This window comes from Desmodus rotundus, chromosome 11 (assembly GCF_022682495.2).
Source record: "Desmodus rotundus isolate HL8 chromosome 11, HLdesRot8A.1, whole genome shotgun sequence".
NCBI lineage: Eukaryota > Metazoa > Chordata > Mammalia > Chiroptera > Phyllostomidae > Desmodus > Desmodus rotundus.
Window position 1 is genome coordinate 21,338,255 of NC_071397.1, and position 20,834 is coordinate 21,359,088.

A 20,834-nucleotide genomic window follows, 5' to 3' on the forward strand; every position below is an offset into this window, starting at 1 on the left:
AAATAAGTAACGCACTTCAACATAAAAATCCTCTACTTACCAAGGCGTGGCAATGCTGTGAATGTTAGGCAGCTCAAATGCACAAGTGATCTATGTCAGTGATCTATTCAACAGCACAGGATATGATAAAAGCTTTGAAAACAACATGCATCTGTGAATTGAAAACTTAATACTGTGTACATTAACAAGGTTAGTGAAGACACAACAGAGTAAATGATGATAGTGAGAAAACAGGACACGTACCCAGAAGGCAAACCATGCTTTCTGCAATTGGGTGAGATTAGTCTACTAACACGAAAGAGAGTGTGTCAAACCCCATGCTACTGATGTTTACAGCATACAGACTGCTTCCCAGTTGAAACATAATGCACCGGAAAAATTGTCACAAAACCCCAAATGAGACAAATAGTGTGTAAAGTACTCCAGGGAGTAAGGGAATTGAATACAGAGATAACATTTTTGAATATTGAACATTGTGAATATGTATTATCAAGTTTTAAAAACTTAAGGGCAGGCCAAATTTTAAGTGATTTCTGTTATATTTTAAGAAGATGCTAGGGCATCCTCATTATAACATATGGCTCAGTGTTACTCAAATAAATCCCATGATATCTCTGAAAAAATTTTTTAAAATCCCATAACACTCCAATGTCACTGGTAGAGGTGACTCCCAGGCTATTGTACAAGTATAACATCACATTTATGTAGTAAAATACCTAATTAGCAGTAAGAGAATGGCTCTTAAAGAGAAGAGTTAGAAAAATGAATGATTCTTTTCTTTTACCATGCAAGGCAGAGATTAAGATGTCACAGAAACTGATGACAGCAAGGGTAATACTGCATTTAAAAAACAACACAAATCTCCAAATACTTAAGTAAACTCCATGTTTTTTCCATGTACACAATTTAGGGTCATTTCTTTACCACCGACATACATTTCTATACAATCATGCAATAAAACTAAGAACCTTGAAACAGCCTCATGTTTTAATAATATTACCTTCTCCTCTACCTTTACATCTCCCACAGCTTCTGACTCTTGAAGTTGTGTCAGAGATTCACTAAATAAATTATAACTTTCTTGAAGAGTTTTTACTTGTTTTTCCAATTCATTTCTCTCTTCATCTGTCATTCTAAAATAACCAGAAAGTATGAAGTGAGGAGCGCAAGTCTTCAGGTGATAAAGATGATGTACCAGGCTCAATGATTTTGTAAAATACTTTTCTAAATAAGTACACAATCATAAAATAAAATATAACCTTTTAATATAACCTCAGATAACTCAGATCTTCAAACGGCTGAATGTGAAAATTAAGGACGGCCCTAAACACATCTAGGAATCCTTCTCTTGCCTAAATAAAGGGACTGAAGGAAAGTGAACTACTATGTCAGCACCTCTCTAGCATACACAAGATTCTGAAATACCAATAGCTGCTGTCTGATAGGGGGAAAGTTGGCATTGTTAGTCGCAACATGGAAAAGGGACAATAAGGCACCATTGTTACTCAAAGTGAAACTTGTTTAAGATGAAGGATAAAGAGGAAACCAACCTGATTCCCTAAGGTACAATATAAAATCATTCTAGAATAATCCTAAAGTGGACAGTCAAAACAGGTTTAAGAAAAGGGTAGATTCCTTCCCTGCCTGAGGTGTGAGCTGAAATATATAAAGTGCCTTGTTGCAAAAAGTAGGAGCAACATGTGAGAAACCAGGTTTCCCATTAAGAACTCCAAGAACATTACACATTTTTTTTTTTTTGTGCCCCTCATTCTAACCTTCTCTCCCGGAGTGAGTGATGGGGCCACTCGGAAAACACCGGGCCTGTATCACTGGTGGGCGCCTGCCTGTGTCCGGTCTCACTGCTTCCGCATGGGACAGCCTACCATCTGGCCTTTTTTTCTCCACCCTATTTTCCTCAACTAGCTCCTTATCTTTTTCCTTTTTCCTCTCTCCTCTCCTTTTCTTCTGCCTTAATCCAAACATCCACGGGATGGTATGAAAGAGTACTGGAGTATAAGCCACAAGACCTGAATGACTTGACTTTACAAGAGTCATTTCAGGCCTCAGGAAATATTTACACTTATTTAATAAAATGAAGATGATATTTTCCAAAAAACAAATTTCAGACAGTGCTACTTATATTAAGACTTGGCTTGGAATCTTCGCAACTCACTAGCTACTTACTAATCCTTAACCTCTCGAGCCTATTTTCTTATCAGTAATATATGCAGATAATAAGTACCTCTCAGGTTTTTGGTAAACACAGACAAAGTAACTAAAAATGACAGTTACTTAAATTGCTCAATTTAAGATCTTATGTTATTACATTACTAAGTAAATCTGTGATTGAATTTCATTAAAAAAATCTCAAATAAAATTTACCATCTTCTACTTTCCTGAGCATTTTTAAGACCACTTTCCTACACTGAATAAAAGTTAATGGAAACCAACATACTTGTCTCTGTTTTTAGCCAAAAATAGCTGCATAGTCTGACGTGCCTCGGATAACTGTTCCTTCTTGGTTAATATTTCTTCACTGGAAATCTGCAAGGTATGAAAAACACACTCAAATTCCGCCCTCATAGAAACTAACAAACAGTAATTTTTAAAAACAAATCAGGTTTGCAAGACCCAAATGATGTCTATTTTCTGGGTGACCCAAGTCAATAACCCATCACTTATCATCAGTGTATGGGCCTGGATAGAAGGAGTACTTTATGTTTAGAATGAATGATTAAGAAAAGCCTTATTATTTCGTGAGGAAACAGTAATGCAGCATTATATGGTCCTTGCATTTGTCCCAGCTCAACCATGAATCAAGGTTGCCTTAACAGACAGCCCAGGTGGCCAGAGATCCAGCACTGGCCAATGTCATCCTTGGGCCCCCCAATTACATGACTGAAGACCACCACTCCCAACAAGCATCCTCCTCCCTCAAGTTCCTGAGTACAATGCTCCTTTTGCAAAATGTATGGTGACAGTTTAATCTGCATGCCTGCAGATCAAGATTAAATAATTTTTATTGCTAAGACTCAGTTGCAAAAGTTGCTCATGATGGTCAGAGGAATAAAATTGATCTGTTTGAGGATAGCAAGTAACACTTTCTCCTAATTCCTCAGTATATCACTTCTGAATACCTAATATCAGAAGTTGCCATTCTTTTAAATGAGCAGAAATGAGAGTTAATGATGGGTCAATAAAAAGGTATCTTTCCCCCTGATGTATTCCATTAAGAGTCAACTAAAGTCTATTTTTAATGGTTACAGGTAATACTGAGGCCATAATGATATTTTAAAAGACATTTATTATTCACATCAAATTGCCTTAAATTCCTTTATCAGTGTTATTAGAAATTTATAATTTAGGCCATGATCTTCACTAAAAAAGTATCTACTTTATGTCCAGTAGGTCTAAAACTGATGTGGTGAAATTTTGAAGAATTTAAAACTACAGAATGAGAAAATTCCAAGGGTTTATAATCCACATTTCTCAAATGCAACTCTTTCTCCCAAGATATCCTTGCTACGTTGTTGTCCCTATTTTAGTTCTCTTCCTATTTGACAAGGGGGGGGGGGGGAAGGAAAGAAGATATTTTAAAGTAAATATATGCATAACCTTACTTTGACGGTTTTGCATTTAAAACACCAAATGTAATTGCTTTTGAGCTTCTTATTTCTTCTTCACTTTATGAAATATAGTATGCAAGACTGTGAGCTAATATAGTTTTATTTCAATTGAATAATTCAAGTATATGCTCAGGGCTGTAAACTTCAAGGGTGGGGAGGCAGATAAAGAATTACGTCTGCCTCATATCATAGGGAAAATTAGACAGGACACTGAAGTTTCCCCTATATAATGATGTCAGCAACGCCAACTGATGACAAGTGAGTACTGATGCAGAGCTACAAAGGGCAGCTAATGAGAGCTAACAATAGCCCCTAAAACTTCCAAAGGTCAGGCAGGAGCGGAGGGGCAATGCAGGAAAAGTTTTCAAGAAAAATGCTGCCTAACCTAGTGGCAATTTTTAAGAACACAGCTGCAATCCCAGTGCTGTCACCAGCAGCAGCAATGCTGGAATTTCGACCAATGCCCTTAGAGCTTCAAGTGGAGGCAGTCCAACAGACAGCAAGGAACACGAACATCTCAGGAGCCGGAGCTATACAGCTAATGCCAGGCAGTTGGGGTACAGGAGATAGCCCACAGAGCTGAGGAATTCATGTAGGTAAGGGAAAGAATCTCGAATTTCCAGTCACTGACTGGAGGACATTTCTTCATAAACCAGAAAAGGTCCAAAAAAGCACAACTAAACTCAATCCTCAAAAATGTTTATCCTAGTTTGTATTTTTGTAATTGTTGAAAGTTTGGTTTACCTTTGTTGAGAAAGAGACTGCATACATGTGTGATATGGAGTGCATGGGTCTTTTCTGGGTGCAAAACAGGATGCCTCTCCTCTTCACAATGCTCATCACAGTAATTGAGAAGCAGAGGTAACTATTGCTGTGCTGGAGAAGCAGCACAACATATTAGTTCACTATTATTAAGACTAATACACAGTTCAGGCTTTGGAATCAGAAAACACCTTCTTCTGCCTGCCAAATACTGTGATTCATTGGGCAAGTGACTCAACCTCTCTGATCCTCATTAGAACTGTCTATAAAAATGGAGAGGGGGATTAAGGTAAAGAATGAAACATTTTTTGGATGGACTGTCTCATCTTATAAATTCTCCCCACTATTATTATTATTATTATTATTATTATTATTATTATTATCAACCAGGCCCTCAGTGAATACCTTTTGCTTAGAGAAGGGAGATTTTCCAGACTTCTCTCCATCCCTCAATGTCTTGCTGATATTTGATACCCATTTCTGTAATTCTTTGGCTTTTTCAACATGTTCTTTCTTTTCTTCTTCCAGTGACTTCTGACAGATATGAGTAGTAAAAAAAAGATACATTCCAGTAAATGGCTGAGCCTGACATCTCCACAGAAAACAAGAGTGTAGAAAGGTTTTTATCACACACAGGTTACTGAGATACTTTATTCATGCACTTAACCATGTTTACCACGTCACACCGTGGATGTACTTCCAAAATGTTTATGGTAACAAGGGAAGCTGTGACAAACGTTCTTTAACCTCCCAGCTGGTCTATCAGTGTGACAAATTTAAAAACACACACACACAAAACCTTGACTTTATTAATGAAGCACTGGAGGATATCTGAACCGCTGCCTTTGCATTAGCATCACAAACACAATGGTCTGACAGTAAAGTACCATCTGAGACCGCGGAAAGCGGAAAGAATGAACAATGAGTGCACACTTTTGAAAAATACATACAATGAAGAAAAATCTTTCCCTCTCTTCCAACACACAGTCCATTCATCACAAAGTCTAAGTAGAAATGGAAGACTGTAGTAAACATTTAATATGTAAAGAAATGTGACTACATGCAGAAAACTAAAAACTTTTTCATTTTTTAAGGCAGTGTAAAACACTGGCCTCAGGGAAGCTGGGAAAGAATGTACATCTCTCTCTGTGATTCCTTGGTGCTCTTTGAAGTGCTCTTTCAGGGAGTGTAAGGGATCATTTAATAAAGGGAAACCCTAACATCAGGCTGGATCTATTCAGTGATGGAGAGTTCTGAGGAAAGGATGCTCTCTCTGAACTGGTTGGAGTTCATCAAGTTTATGCTGTACTCTCAGCAAAACACCTTTATTTTAGAGTGAGCAGGATTGAAAGAACTAATTTCAAAGCTAAATGAAACCATTTTTAAGAACAGTAAATCTTTTGTTGTTGTTGTTTTTTCAATTTAAAAATCATTCTCTCTTCTGAACAGTCAGCTATTTCCAGCCCTCCCGAAGTAAATACTGCTTTGAATACGTGACACAATTACTAGACTGTCCCTGCAGCTGACACTGTCCTGCTCTGGACAGACCGCATGAACTAGACAGCATCTCCCCTGTGCAGAGTTACTCAACACGTCCTATTATGAAGAATAATAGAGGCTGGAAATTCCCGTCATCAAGGGTTCAGACACTTCTAAGAGTTTAAGTCCTGTGTGGAAATCAAAATCTGCATTCTCTAAGGCTTCTTTATAGGTCAACTTTCTTTTTGTTTGGGGGCATATGATATTTCTGACATACGACTTTTGATCTTTGAGGTTAGTGGCAAGGAAGACATCTATAATACTGACTTGGAGAGCCTCTTCTATCGACAACCGGGAGTGAGCCTGTGGCTCTATCAACCCCCCGGTCAAGTACTGAAACTCCAAACATCTGATTCCCATTTCCTTGCTTATGATATTTGCATTCACAGCTTCCACCACGGACATCGCTTTGTTCTTGACGGGATGGTTAATCCCCGTCATTACTAATTCACACTGTCGCAGCTGCTGGGCAAACCCCTCATCAACTAGGCCTCTATGCAAAGCTTCAGCCACCCGGTACCTTTTGCCAGAAATAGGATCAATTATGCCCCCAGTGCTGACTTGGGCTTCAAGGCATCTGAGGGCAGTAATCCGATCGATCAAATTTCTACGGGAGGCCTTTAGCACAGAGATCCTTTCTCCACTAGAAGTCAGCCAATACCCCGCAATGGGACTATGCAAATCCTTCTTGGGAACTAACTTGCTGAGCAAAGCATCGGCAAGTTCTGTGAGCGTGATGTGGCCTTCCTGATACTTTTTCACCAAGGCTTTGTCAACTGTTCCCTGCTCCACAGCCTCATCAATGTTGAACTGCAATCCTGTTTTAGTGTCAGTCAGCATGTGAGAAGGATGCCCATAGGATTCAAAAAACGTGGCTTCCCTCCACTGGTACTGCTGCCCTGACAGTTCTAGGTAGGTACTTTTTTCAATGAGGTTTCTCTGGAAAGCCTCATAGGCAGTCAGTTCTGCTCCTGTCTTAGTGTCTACCACAGAAATCCTGTGTGTTTTGGATACATTGAGATTGGAAATGTTCCTCTCCCCGAAAGGAAACAGAAAGCACTGGCAATCTACATCGAACACACACATTCGCAGTAATTCTGAATAGTACAGAGCCTGCTTGTTATTGGGGTTAGGAAAAACTCTCGTGTGGCTCGATGGCTCGTGTAGAAACTGCAGGATGGCATTGTTTAACAAGCCTTGCTGCAGAGCAATTTCTGGCGGGACGCGGATGCCTCTCACGGGGTCGATGACGCCCCCGCTGGCGATCTGGGCCTCCATGATATGTTTACCTTTTTGTCGGTCAAGCACTCTATTTTCCATAGCTTGAAACACTGACAATGTCTTAGAGTTATATGAATATCCCAGGGCTGCCTTCTCTGCCTCAAGGAGCCTAACTTTGAACTCGGGGTCAACAACTCCTCTAAGGACCGCATCTTCGACAGAATACGTCTGACCTGCAATGGGATCGATTAGAAAACCTGTTGCAGCCTGAGCTTCTAAAAATGCTAAAGCCATCATTTTGTCTATTAGGATTTTCTTGGCTGCTGAGGCAAATGAAATCTTTTCCTTTGTAGATTCTAGGTAAAGCCCTGCAATTGAGGTGGCTTTTGTCAAAAACTTGCTGAGAGTTTTCTGAACTTCTTCAACAGTCTTAAGGCCAAGTCGCAGCTGCTCAATGGTTTTCATGTCCAGAAGCTTAGCTTCGACCAACTGCCTGGCAGTCACCGTGTGCCGGAGCCCTTGGAATGTAAACTCATCATCCCTAACCGAGCACGCACGGTCGCCATCGAAGTTCTGGGAGGTCTCCGGTTCTAAGCCTTTCTTAAGAAAATCTCTCCTGAGTCCAAGCATCCATTCTTCAGCACTGGAAAATGGGTTCTTGTCTTGTTTTAATGCTGTGGCTTCTGTATGCATATCATACTGCTTGTTCTTAGCTATCTGTAACAGGAATTTATAAGGCATTAAAAGTCATCTAAAGAATATTATGTCACTCTACCCATTCTTAATCCAAATACAATTCCTAGAATAACAAAGATGAGATAAGTAAAGAAAAGAAAAATTTCAAACCAAAGAGAGTTCAGGAATAAGGAATATACGTTGAGAGTCTGAAGCTTACTTTAGATGACAATTAAGGCATTAAAAGAGTAGGAAGGTGAAGGGGTTAAGAAAAAACAAACAAACTCACAGACAACAGTATGGTGATTATGAGAGGGACAGGGAGTGAGGGACATAGAAGAGGGTAAAGGGGGAATAAATGCTGATGGAAGGAGACTTCACTTGGGGAGTTGAGCACACAATATAATATACAGATGATGTGTGACAGAACGGAACACCTGAAACCTGTAATTTTATTAACCAATGTCACTCCAATAAATTCAGTTGAAAAAAGACTGAGACAAAATTTGTCCAGAGAACATGTTAGAAATTAAAGTTAACTGCTTGGTTTTCTAGTTTTTTTTAGTTTTCTAGTTTTTCTAATGGGCATATTTTTCAGAATATAATCCCATAGATATAACAGTATAACCATTATATCTGTGTGTTTAATCTCAAACCCTTAAAAATTAAAGATAGATAATTTGTACTAAAGATTCAAGTAAATCACTAGAAAATGATAGCATTATTTTTCTGTCAGAATGACAGCCAATCACATTTAACATTTTTTTTAAAAATCTGATCTAGCAGAGAAAGGAAACAGGAGAGGAAACTTAACACAGGTAGCTCATAGGTCTTACAATCCAGATTATACCTCTAATGGTGCCAAAAGCTTCACCAGGTCCACTTCGCATTTGTCATCTTTGTATCTAACGGGTTGTCTGGAATTGTACAGAGGTTTATCTCTTATCTTCTCTATTTCTGAGAGTCTTGAACTAGGGTTTTTCTCATCAAAAGTTATTTGCAATTCGGTGCTTGTTTGAGAAAAATACTCAGAGTAACACTGCTGGCTTTTCTCTTTCTCCAGCGGAGCACCTGCTGGCCAGCACTGGACGTCCTTTTGTTCCACAACCCGATGTTGCCACTTTTCTTCCAACTGCTGTGGTTCCTGAGCCCATCTCAACAGAGGAGATCTGGCCCTTGGGTGAGGCTGTCCTGTGTTCCTAGAGGAGAGGTCCCCAGAGTATTGACGCTCCTTCACTGACACCTCAAACTCTGGCTTGAAGGTACAGTCTTTGGTTGGGCTCTTCTTTTGGATTTCACACTGGAGCAAAACTAATTGGTGTTCATGTTCCTTTATCTGTTGATCCATTTTTTGCTTCAGTCTTTCAACTTCACGTTTCTGGGCTACCAGTTCCTCTTCAAGTTTCCGACATTTTTGGTAATTATTTGCTTCCACATTCCGCCCTTGTTGGGTTTGCTCACGATATTGCTGAAGCTGTCTTTCAAGTTCTCTAATATTTGTTTCACAGAGCTTAGCATTCTCTTGAGCTCTGCAGTTTTCTCTCTGAAGAGACACAAAGTCAAGTTTGATGCACGAAATGTCATTTTCAGTGATGACTTTGGAGTCCATCAATTTTTCCATCTTTTTCCGAAACTCCTCTGCTGAACGTTTGAATTTATCAGATTCTTCCTGAAACAGGACCATCTTTCTGTGGGTCATCTGTTCCTCTATGGTCTTTAAGTACAGTTCGTCCTGTACCTTTTTCAACTTGTTATTTAACTCTTGCACCTGAGCTTGCTGCAGCTGTACTTTCTGCTCGCCCAGGCGCTTTTCCTCTTTGGAAGCATTCAGCTCAGCATTCAGATTTCTAACCTCTTTCTCAGTGTTCCGGATGATAATGTTCTGCTGGTCACACTTCTGTTTAAATTCGCTCACTAAGTTTTGACTTTTGGCCAGGTCTTCTTCTAGGCATTTGATTCTTTGATGGAAATCCTGCTCTGTTTTGGTCTGTTTGTGCAAGTGTTCATTTGTGTTGCGCAGCTGTTCCTTAAAACCACTCGCCTGGATTTTGAGTGCTTCGCACCTTTGCTGGATCGCTTGTTTCTCTAAAACCACATTGGCCGATTCTGCCTGAATTCTCTGCATCACTAACTTGGTTTCATTATTCTGCCTACTGAGCTCATCTACTTTTTGTTTTAACATTTCTGCACACTTATTACTTCTCTCCAATTCTTCCTTAAGCTTTTGGATTTTATCATTATTTTCTTTTTCAGCTTTAATGTTCTGAAGCAACTGTGCATGGCTTTTCTCAAATTGTTCTTTTAGATGGTCTGATTTTCTCTGGCAGAACTGCAGTCTTTCATTAGAGAATTCCTTTTCACCCTGAAAAGAATTCACCTGTGAATTTAAGTGCAGAATATCCCTCTCGGTTATCGCGTGCGTCCTGGTGATCCTGTCTACTTCTCTTTGCAGCTTCCCCTTTTCCTGCTGGAGAGATTCTAATTCCAGCTCATAGTTGTGCTTTATTTTCTTCAGATCATTGGCTTCTTGCATGACTTCTTCCGCTTTACCCGCAGTTTGGTTCAACTGCCGCCCCAGTTCTCTGAGCTGCTGAGAATACCCTTCCTCTACCTGGTCTTTCCTTTCCAACTCTAACTTAAGGCACTTCAGTGTGTTATTTGTTTCATCGAGTTTTTCTTTCAGCAAGCGAGCCTTTTCCTCAGACGAGGTCTTTTCCAGCTGGAGGGCGCTGAGTTCATACTTGAGCTCCCTCATGTCCTTCTCGGCCTTTCTGTTGGCGGTCACCAACTCGTGCACCTGCTGCTTGAGCTCTTCTGCCTTCTGTTTGTCCTGCTCTTTCTCTGGGACAACACATGTGGGCAGCATACTCTCCCTACATGAAAACTGAATCTCGGTTATTTTCCTCCTGGCTTCTAATTCAATTTTCTGCTTTTCTTTCAGCTGTTGCTCTGCTATCTGCTTTTGAGATGTCAGATCTTTTTCCATCTGTTTTATCCGCTTCAAGAGTTCTTCCTCATTGTCTCTCTTTCTTCTTAATTCTTCCATTAACTTATTCTTTTGTTGCTCCAAGTCACTGAGACTCGAATCTTTCCTTTTTAGGTGATCTTCCAGGGATCTTCTTGTAAAGGTGTTTTCCTCTAGTTGGCTCCGGAATTTGCAGAGGTTTTCCTCCACGGCCACCCTCCTGGTCTCGGCCTCGGCCGTGAGCCTCCTCACGCGTTCCAGCTCCCGCTCTGCGGCCTCCTTCTCCCGCACAATGCTCTCCAGCTCCCTGCGGTACTGCTTCGCTTCACTCTCAGCTCGGATCTTCTGCAGGGCGATGTCCTGCACATTCCGCTGCTGCCTTCTCAATTCATTTTCTGCAGCCTCCTTGACCTTCGGAAGTTCCTCCTCTACCTGGGACTTTTCTTTCTTTAGTTCAGCTACCATTTTCTCCAGTTCACTTATCTTTCCTGTAAGTTTGCTATTCTCAATCATTGTGGCCTTCTGGCGCTGCAGCAGATCTGAATATGCCCCATGTTCAGAGGTCTCCTTACACCTTTTCATCTACAAGAGATGTTTAAAAGTGTCACACCTGGTCTACTCCAATTTGTCTTTAAAAATCTGAAGCCAGGCCCAGAAAAGCACTTACGAAAACAAGTGAACCGAAATGCCAAACAAGCACTGCCACCATCACCATCACCACCACCACCACCACCACCTTCTTCAGAAAGGAAGCTTCAGACAGTCAGCAAAAGGAGAAGGTAAAAACCCTTCATAACAGATTTTCTAAACCAAAGTATCTTTTTTTTTTGATCTCTCAGAAATAGTTTGGTTGTAAAAATTAGCTAGCTCAGGATTTTATAGCAAAAAGGGACCTTCCAAAACATATCGCTTATAGATAAGAAAACTGAGGTACAGGGAGGCTAAATAATTTTGCAAGCTTTCACAACAGTGCTCTTTCTGCCCTCGCCCACAACTCAGTCCAAGCTGATAAGAACATACAACATCTAGGAACCAAATGACATTAAAGAATTTGGTTTTCTATATCCAGCCCAATGGAAATTAAAAATGATGTTCACATCCCTCTGTTTTACGGTTAAAGAAACAAAATACAGAACTTTGGAACCGAAAGCCAAATCAGGAAATAATACTTAACATGGGGAAGAAGGAAAATTATACAACAACTTGTCATTTCTAAAGTCAAATCTCTTACTTGTTCATACTCCCATATTAAGACAACCGTAATCAGAATTGCTAATGCAAAGGCAGCTACAGCCTCTGGTGGCTTTAGAAAAGAGGTGCTTCATATACTCACAGATTTGGGTGCTCTTGTTAATGACATGCCTCATACAAATCCACCTTGACAAGTACCTTTAGATACTCCGTAAATACAAAGATATTTGTTAAATATAAATACTTTTGAAAATGTACTTAGGGATTTAGCATCAATGTATAAAATAAAATGTAAGAAGATTTTTTTTTTAGCTTGGTCATGATAAAAATCAATCTCAGCTGGGAGGAACACACTTGGCATTGACTACAGAAATATACGGTCAGAGCTCGTTTTCAGTCGCTACTTACTTTCTCTTTGTTAATACCATAAAGTTGTTAGTTTCAAATCATCAGCCCAAAACCATAATTACAAACAGTTTAAACAAGAGTCGAGAAATTATTCTAGAGCATATTTTTTTAAATTGAGAAGCTTTGCTAAATTTCGATAATTAAATAATTTAATTTACAGTACAGACCATATATCTTATTTTGCTTCCTCAAATTTCTTGGACATCCATACTTTTGACAAAAATTTCAGCTGTCTCCTTTGCTAACCTGAATGTGCTTTAGGACAAGAATTCATTTTGAGCAAACCTCACCGCGGTCTGCAGCACTTGGTGCTAGTGCTCTGTCTCGTTATCAGGGTCAACTTCTAGGGACACTTAAACATTTTATCGGTTAAAACACTAAATTTTCAATATTTCTAATTAGTTTACTTCTAACAGGGTCTTTCTCAATTTTTTAACAACCCCCCTTTAGAGGTTAGCTATTGCTAAGAATTTTTGAGCCTATTTTTTTCTTAGTTATGTTCTAAGGTTTAAAAAATTAAAAATTCTCTCAGGAAAAAAAAAATGTTATTGAACCCTCAGTATCTTAAAGTAATTTTATTGATTGTTAATAATCTCACATTGTCTAGATACTCTGAATTTTTTTAGCAAATACTAGAAAAATTACTAGAAATAATTTAGTCCCATTGTTGATTTGCTTTCTTAGAGATTTCAAGCTTATTCATATAAAAATAATTTCCTCGAGTTTTCTCTAACTTTTCCCCAAGGACAATACTGTCTAATATCAGCAATTAATATTTAATACACTTTCCTCTCAACACAGACTAAAAAAATCTCTTTATCTGTCTAATATCCATTATAGGTACTCTACTTTCGTTTCTAATTTGATATTATCTTCTAAAATTAGCTTGCATCCTTCTTTGACTTCATGTTTATTATGGAAAATGCTACTCTCAGAAGACCAAGGTTTCTCACGTGGGTCTTCACAGACTCAGTGGAAGAAACACTACCCTTTGGAGTCTAAAAGCTGAGCTATATATCTTTTATAAAATACACCTTTTACATTCCATTAATATAACTCTTAAGTGGTGAATTTTTATTCAGGAATTTTTAAAAATCTATTTTATATTATAGTATTTGTATTGTCTATATTGTTTTGACTTTCAATTCATTATAATTCCTTTATGTTTCAAAGGATGACAAGCATAATTTGTATATATTCAGGCTTTGTGGAAATATCATTTGGTTCTATAATTAGTATCCTACCTCATAAGATAAGCTTGAGCAAAGTGGCTTGTATGTGTGCAATAAGTTATATATTACAAAAAAAAGGAAAAGGATTTATTTTATTTAACAACTAAAATTTACATTTACAATTTAACAACTAAAAATACAATTTAAACGACCTGTATGCCATTTAAATGGAACGGTATCTCTCAAAAAGTCAAAATATAAAAATTATGGATTTTTTTAATAAATGAGAGGTGTATGCCAATTATTTGGACGGTCACAAATAATCTGGTTCTCCTTTCTAAACACAAAGGAAACTAATTATAAAGACTTGCAATTAGCTATGTTAGCGACTTAGTTGCAGAAAACTGTTAACACTGAACAGACTAAAATAGTTTACAAATGCAGACTCGTTTTTAGAAACTAAGAAAGTAACATCTATTTAACATTTACTGCTGTTTTAGTTCACTCATTATGTGCACAGATATACTAAGTATAATCATCTTCAGAATTTCAACAACAGTCTAATTTAGAACGACTAACGCCAGACAGTTTAATAATGTCAGCATTGAGTCTACTATTTTCGTCTGTTCTGAGGTCAGGAAGAGAAAGCATACCGAGATGATAAAGCAAGAGTATAATCCCTTCAAAAGTATATACATTAGCCTGTTATGACGAGATATTTTCATAAATAACTCCTCACTCTATTTGTGAATATATACTTTAAAATGCAGAATCCCTCAAAATTAGATTGGTAGTTAAACAGTCTTCTTATATACTATATCTTTTTGATTAAAAATAAAAACAAAAACAACTCCACAATTCTTAAAAAGTATTATCATTTTGTACAAGTACCTCCTACTTCTAAATTAATGGCTTTTATGTTTTAAATCTTCGAAGATATAAATTAATTTATAATACATAAAACAGATGTATTTACACAGCATTTCTGTAGACATTACAGCAGTAGCCACTGTACTTCAAAGAATTATACTTCTTAACTGTGAGAAAACTGAGAAAAATTCTGCCAGTGTCAACATTTCCTAATTTAAGTAGAACAACTTAAGATATCAAATGGTTCCCATTAGAGTCCTGCAGTGAAAATGAAAACATTTTTTTCTATTTGAGAAAATCTTATTACAAGTCAAAAAACCCTAAGCCTCTACTTGTTTTCACTTTAATTTTATAATTAAATACTTACTTACATATCAGCTATCAACCATGTAAATTTAACGTACAACCTTTTCTGTTTCCAAACCACACTACACTCTTCCTTTGAAGCTAGTTGCTCACAGCTAACGCTCACCTCCTCCTCTTCCAGCCTCTTCAGCGAGTCCGCAGCGAATTTAATGTAGTGCGTCATGAGGGCGACCAGAGCCGTGTACCGGGTCCGCAGGTCCATGAACTGCAAGGAAGGGAAACAGTACAGACATACCCTCCAGGTGCCCTAGGTGAGTTCAGTAGCGGCGAGTGGTGATTACAGTATCAACTAGGCCCTGTAACAGCAAAGTACACAACCCCCCAATAACGGGGACGGGAATGTGCTTATTACTGTTGTGAAAGCCATTCTAAGTGGCAGTTCTCTTCTGAATTTAACCAGGAGGTATATTTATTATAATCTGCAATTAATAATTAAACCTGAATAAAGATTTTTGAAGGGTGTTTTTTATTGTTGTTCAATTACAGTTTTCCCCATTTCCCCCCATTACTCTCCCCTTCAAGGGGTTTTTTTAAAAAACCTAATAAAATGGAATTTCTAGGTAGAAAGTTTCTTCCTGGAATGATGAACAATTTTTGGAGATGGTTAGTGGTCAAGGCTGCACAACACTGTGAGGGTCCTGAATGCCACTGAACTGTACAGTTTAAAATGATTGAAATGGTAAACTTATCATTAATATATTTTAGAACACAAACATAAGAATTTTCTGAAGTATTGTTTGTTTTACACGCCCTCCCTTCTCTACTGAACTTTTATTACCTCTTGAATAATGAGATCTGCAGAGCTCTGCATTCTTCGGCGCTTCACTGGAGATTTCTGTTGTGAATCTACCATGGCCCGGTAGGTCATTGTCTGTAATTCATAGTCCTGGATAAAGGAGTCAATGAGATTGAATTAGTTGAAGCAAAGTGCTAAAGCGTCCAAACTGGAAGTTAGTTTCACTGAATAAGTTCAAAGGAATTATTACAAAACAACACTTTTTTTTTAAATTGTTGTTCAATTATAGTTCTCTGCATTTTCTCCCCACCCCTCCACCCCACCCCAGCCAAACCCACCTCCCTCCCCCCCCTCCACCCTCCCCCTTGGTTTTACAAAACAACATTTTTTTGTGAATCTATCATAAATCTATCCAATCCTGAGATGTTCCCAAGGTGGCAATAAAATCAGAAACATTTCGGGTGGTCAGGAAAGTTCCTAAGTCTCTTTAGAAGCTCGTGGAAACATTTAGTACAACATTCTAGTTACACTCAGCCTCGCTTTCCTCTAGTCAGGCAAGCGCACTGTGTATCTGGATGGCCAAAGCTGATTTATTATTACAGACTTCAAAGAGCATGAGAACTCAAAAGTTAGAGGTTCTTTCATGGAATACTACAGCATTGTTAAAGAGAGAGCGGTCAAGGGCAAAGGGAGGGAGCACAAAGGAAAATGAATTTCAGAGCTCTGTTTTTCTTATGCATGTGGAGGGGGGTGTGGGCACCAGAAGAGAGACACAGAGAAAATGAACAAACCAGGGGCTGTTGTGTGACTTAGGTTTCAAAGAATTATTAGATAGGTGCCACAAAGTTTCAAATAAAGATTCTCTGTTTTCATTTTAATCCCCGCCTGAGGATATGTTTTATGGATTTTAGAGAGAGAGAGAGGAAGGGAGAGAGATTGAGAAACATCAATGTGAGAGACAGATATCAATCAGTTGCCTCCTGTATGTGTCCCAACTAGGGATCGAACCCGCAACCTTTTACAGTGTATGGGATGACGCTCCAATCAACCAAGCAACCCGGCCAGGACTCTGTTTTCACTTTTTAACACAGAGGGAAATGACTTGCACAGGCTTTAAAAAGCTCAATGTAGAATCAATCACAAACCCGAATATTAAATTTGAAGCAAGTAACTGAATCCTCTTACCTTCACTGTAGTTGAGTACTGTTCTGCATATTTTTGACACTCATCCATTTTGCTCTGTTTCATTTCTATTTCTGACACCAGCATCTATACATACACACAATTTAAAAGAAAAATGACAAGGAATGTCTATGCTATTGAACTACTTAAAATGCTCAGGAACTAAGAAATATCCACATCATTTAATAGTATAGTTCCTTAGCCCTCAGAATACAATATGTAGCGTGCCTTATGGATAAGTCACAAACTTGTAGAATAATGCATATAAACGACCCACCCATATGGAGCTTCCAAAGCAGAAATTATAAAACTTCATAGAAAGTATCCAAAAGTAGACTTGAAGCCCTGGGCCCTTACCTGCTCCTGATCAAAACAGAGCTAGAAATTACTGGCCCATCAAGATGGGGAAAAAAAAAACCCCTCAAAGCATTGAACTTTCTGTCAAATATGACTGTTTAATTTTCTACCACTAGCTATTTTCATTTATTTAGGACCCCACAAAACCACTGTGACCAGCTGAGTGTCAAAGAGATTTCCATGCCTGTGATTAAATGACCATTAGGAATTTGAAAACTGCCCCAGGGTGTTACTTTCTTATTCCTCATGCTTTCAAATGTCATTTCCAAGAAATCAAAGTAAGTGATATTAAGGGGAGGTGATCCAAAAAAAATTGGTATTTATTTATTAAAAACTGTGTATTTATTCTTAATGTTTAAACTTCAGTCACCTTCAAGGTACTGTCCATTTCGTACAGTACACCTATCGAGACATTTTTTCCACTGCTCAAAAGTTTTTGAACAGTCATTGATTTTCATGGCTTTTAGTGCTTCTGCCATTTTGGTTTCATCTCTTCCACACTGGCAAAACATTTCCCTTTGAGGACTTTTTTCATCAGGGAAACAAAAAAAAAGTTGCTTTTGGGCAAGATTGGGTGAATAAAGAGGGTGGGGCATGGGGGTCATGCTGTTTTTGGTCAAAAACTGCTGGACACTCAGTACGGTGTGGGCAGGTGTGCTCATAAATCACCCACCATGAAATGGGCAAACACATTGAAAGAGTCATCAAAAAAAAAAACTCACTGAGGCAGAACACAGCCTCTCACAACAACACCAGCTGGTACACTGATACAGATGGGTTCCTAGAACACTCACCTAGAGGGGAAGCCTGTACTACAAGGGGCTTGCTCTCCAGAGGATAATTCCAGGTTTTTTGGGGACCCCCTTGTATGTAAGTTTAGATTGCAGGATTTTAATATTTATAATTTATTTCCCACCTTCTTCCAAATAGCTGCTGGCTAATTCTTTTAACAAGGGAAAGGAAGATAAGGATCATTAATGAGCAAATGCAGACACAACCTTAGTACAAGGAATTGTGTTCACATACCTTCTGTTGATTTAACTGGGTGGCTAGGGTTTTACTATTTTCAGGCTGATTTTCCTGAATCTTTCTCTGAGTAATTTCCACTTGTTGGATCCAGTCATCTAAAGAGTGATAGGTATCTCTGTAGTACTTCAGTGATTTGCCAATGCCTTCTAAATCCCGTAATCTAAGAAAATCATAACAGAGTAGTTACAGTTTCCAGTAGTATCCATTAGAAGGGTGAAAGGTATAGAGAAGAAGGGAGAGACAAAATCACTGTTCTCCAATGCACTAAGCACAACAATAGGGGCACGTGTAAAGAATTCAAGGTTACAGCACCCTGAGGCACATCTCCAGGGGCATTCCACAGGGCTCAGGTTGAATATAAGTATTTTATTCTTGCTGCTGTACAACTTATATTGCTCTTGGAGTTGTGCACCTGATTATCCTAGGGACAAGTCCAAGACACTAAGGCTAAAAAGCAGGAAAACTGAAAACTTAACCATAATTATTATCAATCAGTACGTCTTGACTACCCAAAGCTTGCATCAAATGGCAATTCACTTCTGAAATAATGACAAGATAGTTCATTGAATGGTTCAATATGGACTGAGAGAGTACTTTCCGGGAGTTGTGATTAAATATTTCAGTCTCTATGACTTCAAGTCACTACACTAAACCTGTATCTCACATATTTTAGAGATGAAATATGTTATATTTGAATATAATTTTACTTCTCAAGAATTGGTACTACACCATAAAAGCATTTTATTTGCATTAATAGAAACATGAAATGAATGAGAAAAGACACTATTCCATTTCTTTTATGATGAGCCCTAAAACCATCAAATTTCCTTTCACTTTTTAATTTCAGTCACTGGGTGAATGATTTCAACGTTCTTGTGTCTTCAACACAAAAAGAGCATCTCTCAGGTCTGGCACAGAGTGCTACTACAGCCCTACAAAGTGAATGGTCCACACTCCTACTAAGTCTTATAAGTTGGTGATAATTTTGAATTATTTAAATATTGTGTTCGAATATTGTAGGCTGGTAATAAGTAGAAAACTACATTGTTTTTCCCTTTAGAAAAAATGCAAGTAGATTAACCATACAAATGCCAGAGTGTATCAATAGTTCTAATAACATAGTAAAAATATTTATTTTGCAGTTAAATGTCTTACTTAAGTCCACCATGTAAGAAAGGAACACAATTAGAGATCTTGAAATTAACACAATTAACCATATATGGAAATTAACTATGTATGTATCTGAAATTAACTATCTATAACAGTTTAAAAAGAAACAGCCTAAGTTCAGATTTTTACCTGAACTCCAAGGATAGACATTAAATCTGCGCTAAAACTGAACAAAAGGAGACGAACCTGTTGTCAATCTGAGTGTGAACGTTTTGCCACCTTTCGGCTAACTGATCTGCTTTTTCTTTGTGCCAGTCAAAATCGAGGTCCCGTTCTTTATATGTCTTAAACATTTCATCACTGATGGCTTTCGCTTTCTGCAGCTCATCCTCTAAGTCATGGAACACCTCTCTCTTTTCATCTACTTCAGCTCTCCATTGCTAAAATACAGTAATTGGTGAAAATTATAAAAGTGTGTCAACCACTCACTGGGAAAGCACATTACTTACCTAATTTTATAATTTATTTACAAATGACTGACATAAAATCAGAGAAAGGAAACATTATCTTTCATATACAGAAATAATGTACGAGGTTGAACCTTACAAAATTGCCAATATTTGACTGTACTCTGATCTAAAAAAAAACCATGACAATTTAATAAAGTTCAGCCTAACAGAATTTACATATCAATATTCCATAAGCAAGTTGGCTACCTCCATAAATGTCTTTTTCATTGATTATTTCTAAAATATCTATTAACTCATTGTTTAAAACTGAGTGGACGCATTAAAAAAATCACTGAGATAACTTTTCACAATTGTTTTTGCAATAGTTTTACTCGCCTCTCTACGCACTTCTGTAGGTACAGATGAGTACGGCCATCAGTCTTCCTCCTTCCCTAGATTAATTCCTCTTCTGGCCGCCTTCATCTCTTAAAATAACCGCCTCTTTCAGCAAAAGAATATATTGCCAATGATTTAATTTTTAGTTTTAACTCCTCTTGATTATAAAAAGCTACAGTCAAGAAGATTCAAACTTTCAATGAGAAGAACTTGCTTCAAATTAAAAAAGCCCAAACACACTTATTTGCAGTTAGCTGTGGTATTACAGAGATATGCAGTGGAATGACTATAAATATAATCAGGGTAAGATATTGAATGGTTGATGTTTGAAGATCTAAATGCTAGAGAAATAACTTTAGAGTAAGATCTTGTAAAACAGCCAAGAGCGAGACATACCTTTAAAGTACTTATTAGATTCTCGATATTATTCTTGTCTGCTATAACCGCTTCTTCTTCACACAGTTTAGTTTCATAGAGTTTTACAAGGGCTTCTGCAGCTTGAGTGTTTTTTAATACCAAATTAACAGTTTTCAACCTAATAAAGAGAATTAAACAGTCTTCTAAGAGTAAATGTCTATCTTCCTTTACGGCAATCCTGAAGCACCATTATGACACATAATATAGCACAGTCTTCATCTCGGATCACTGATACATGAACTACAAGACTAATACTCACCCGACTCTTTTCTTAATAGACAGCACGGGCTCCAACCCATGCCCCGACCCCCAAGCAGTGTTTACCGAGAGATTCCAAGATCAGATGCTCTTCTTCAAGCCTTG

General features: G+C 38.1%; 1 protein-coding gene across 15 annotated transcripts in view; it reads right to left on the bottom strand.

Moving 5' to 3' along the window:
• Window positions 1-20,834, bottom strand: part of DST (dystonin) — a 422,554-nt gene that overhangs the window by 137,197 nt on the left and 264,523 nt on the right. For 14 of the 15 annotated variants that reach the window (XM_053913661.2, XM_053913670.2, XM_053913655.2 and 11 more), the window contains 9 exons: window positions 20,451-20,589; window positions 19,456-19,649; window positions 18,097-18,259; window positions 16,717-16,800; window positions 15,574-15,681; window positions 14,902-15,000; window positions 4,794-4,922; window positions 2,456-2,544; window positions 1,001-1,133 (listed from right to left, as the gene is read on the bottom strand). In XM_053913661.2, the coding sequence (XP_053769636.1) occupies window positions 1,001-1,133; window positions 2,456-2,544; window positions 4,794-4,922; window positions 14,902-15,000; window positions 15,574-15,681; window positions 16,717-16,800; window positions 18,097-18,259; window positions 19,456-19,649; window positions 20,451-20,589 (1,138 nt within the window). Of the gene's footprint in view, window positions 1-1,000; window positions 1,134-2,455; window positions 2,545-4,793; window positions 4,923-5,025; window positions 7,866-8,673; window positions 11,371-14,901; window positions 15,001-15,573; window positions 15,682-16,716; window positions 16,801-18,096; window positions 18,260-19,455; window positions 19,650-20,450; window positions 20,590-20,834 lie in introns of those variants that run through there. The other variant, XM_053913669.1, reaches the window with a different exon arrangement.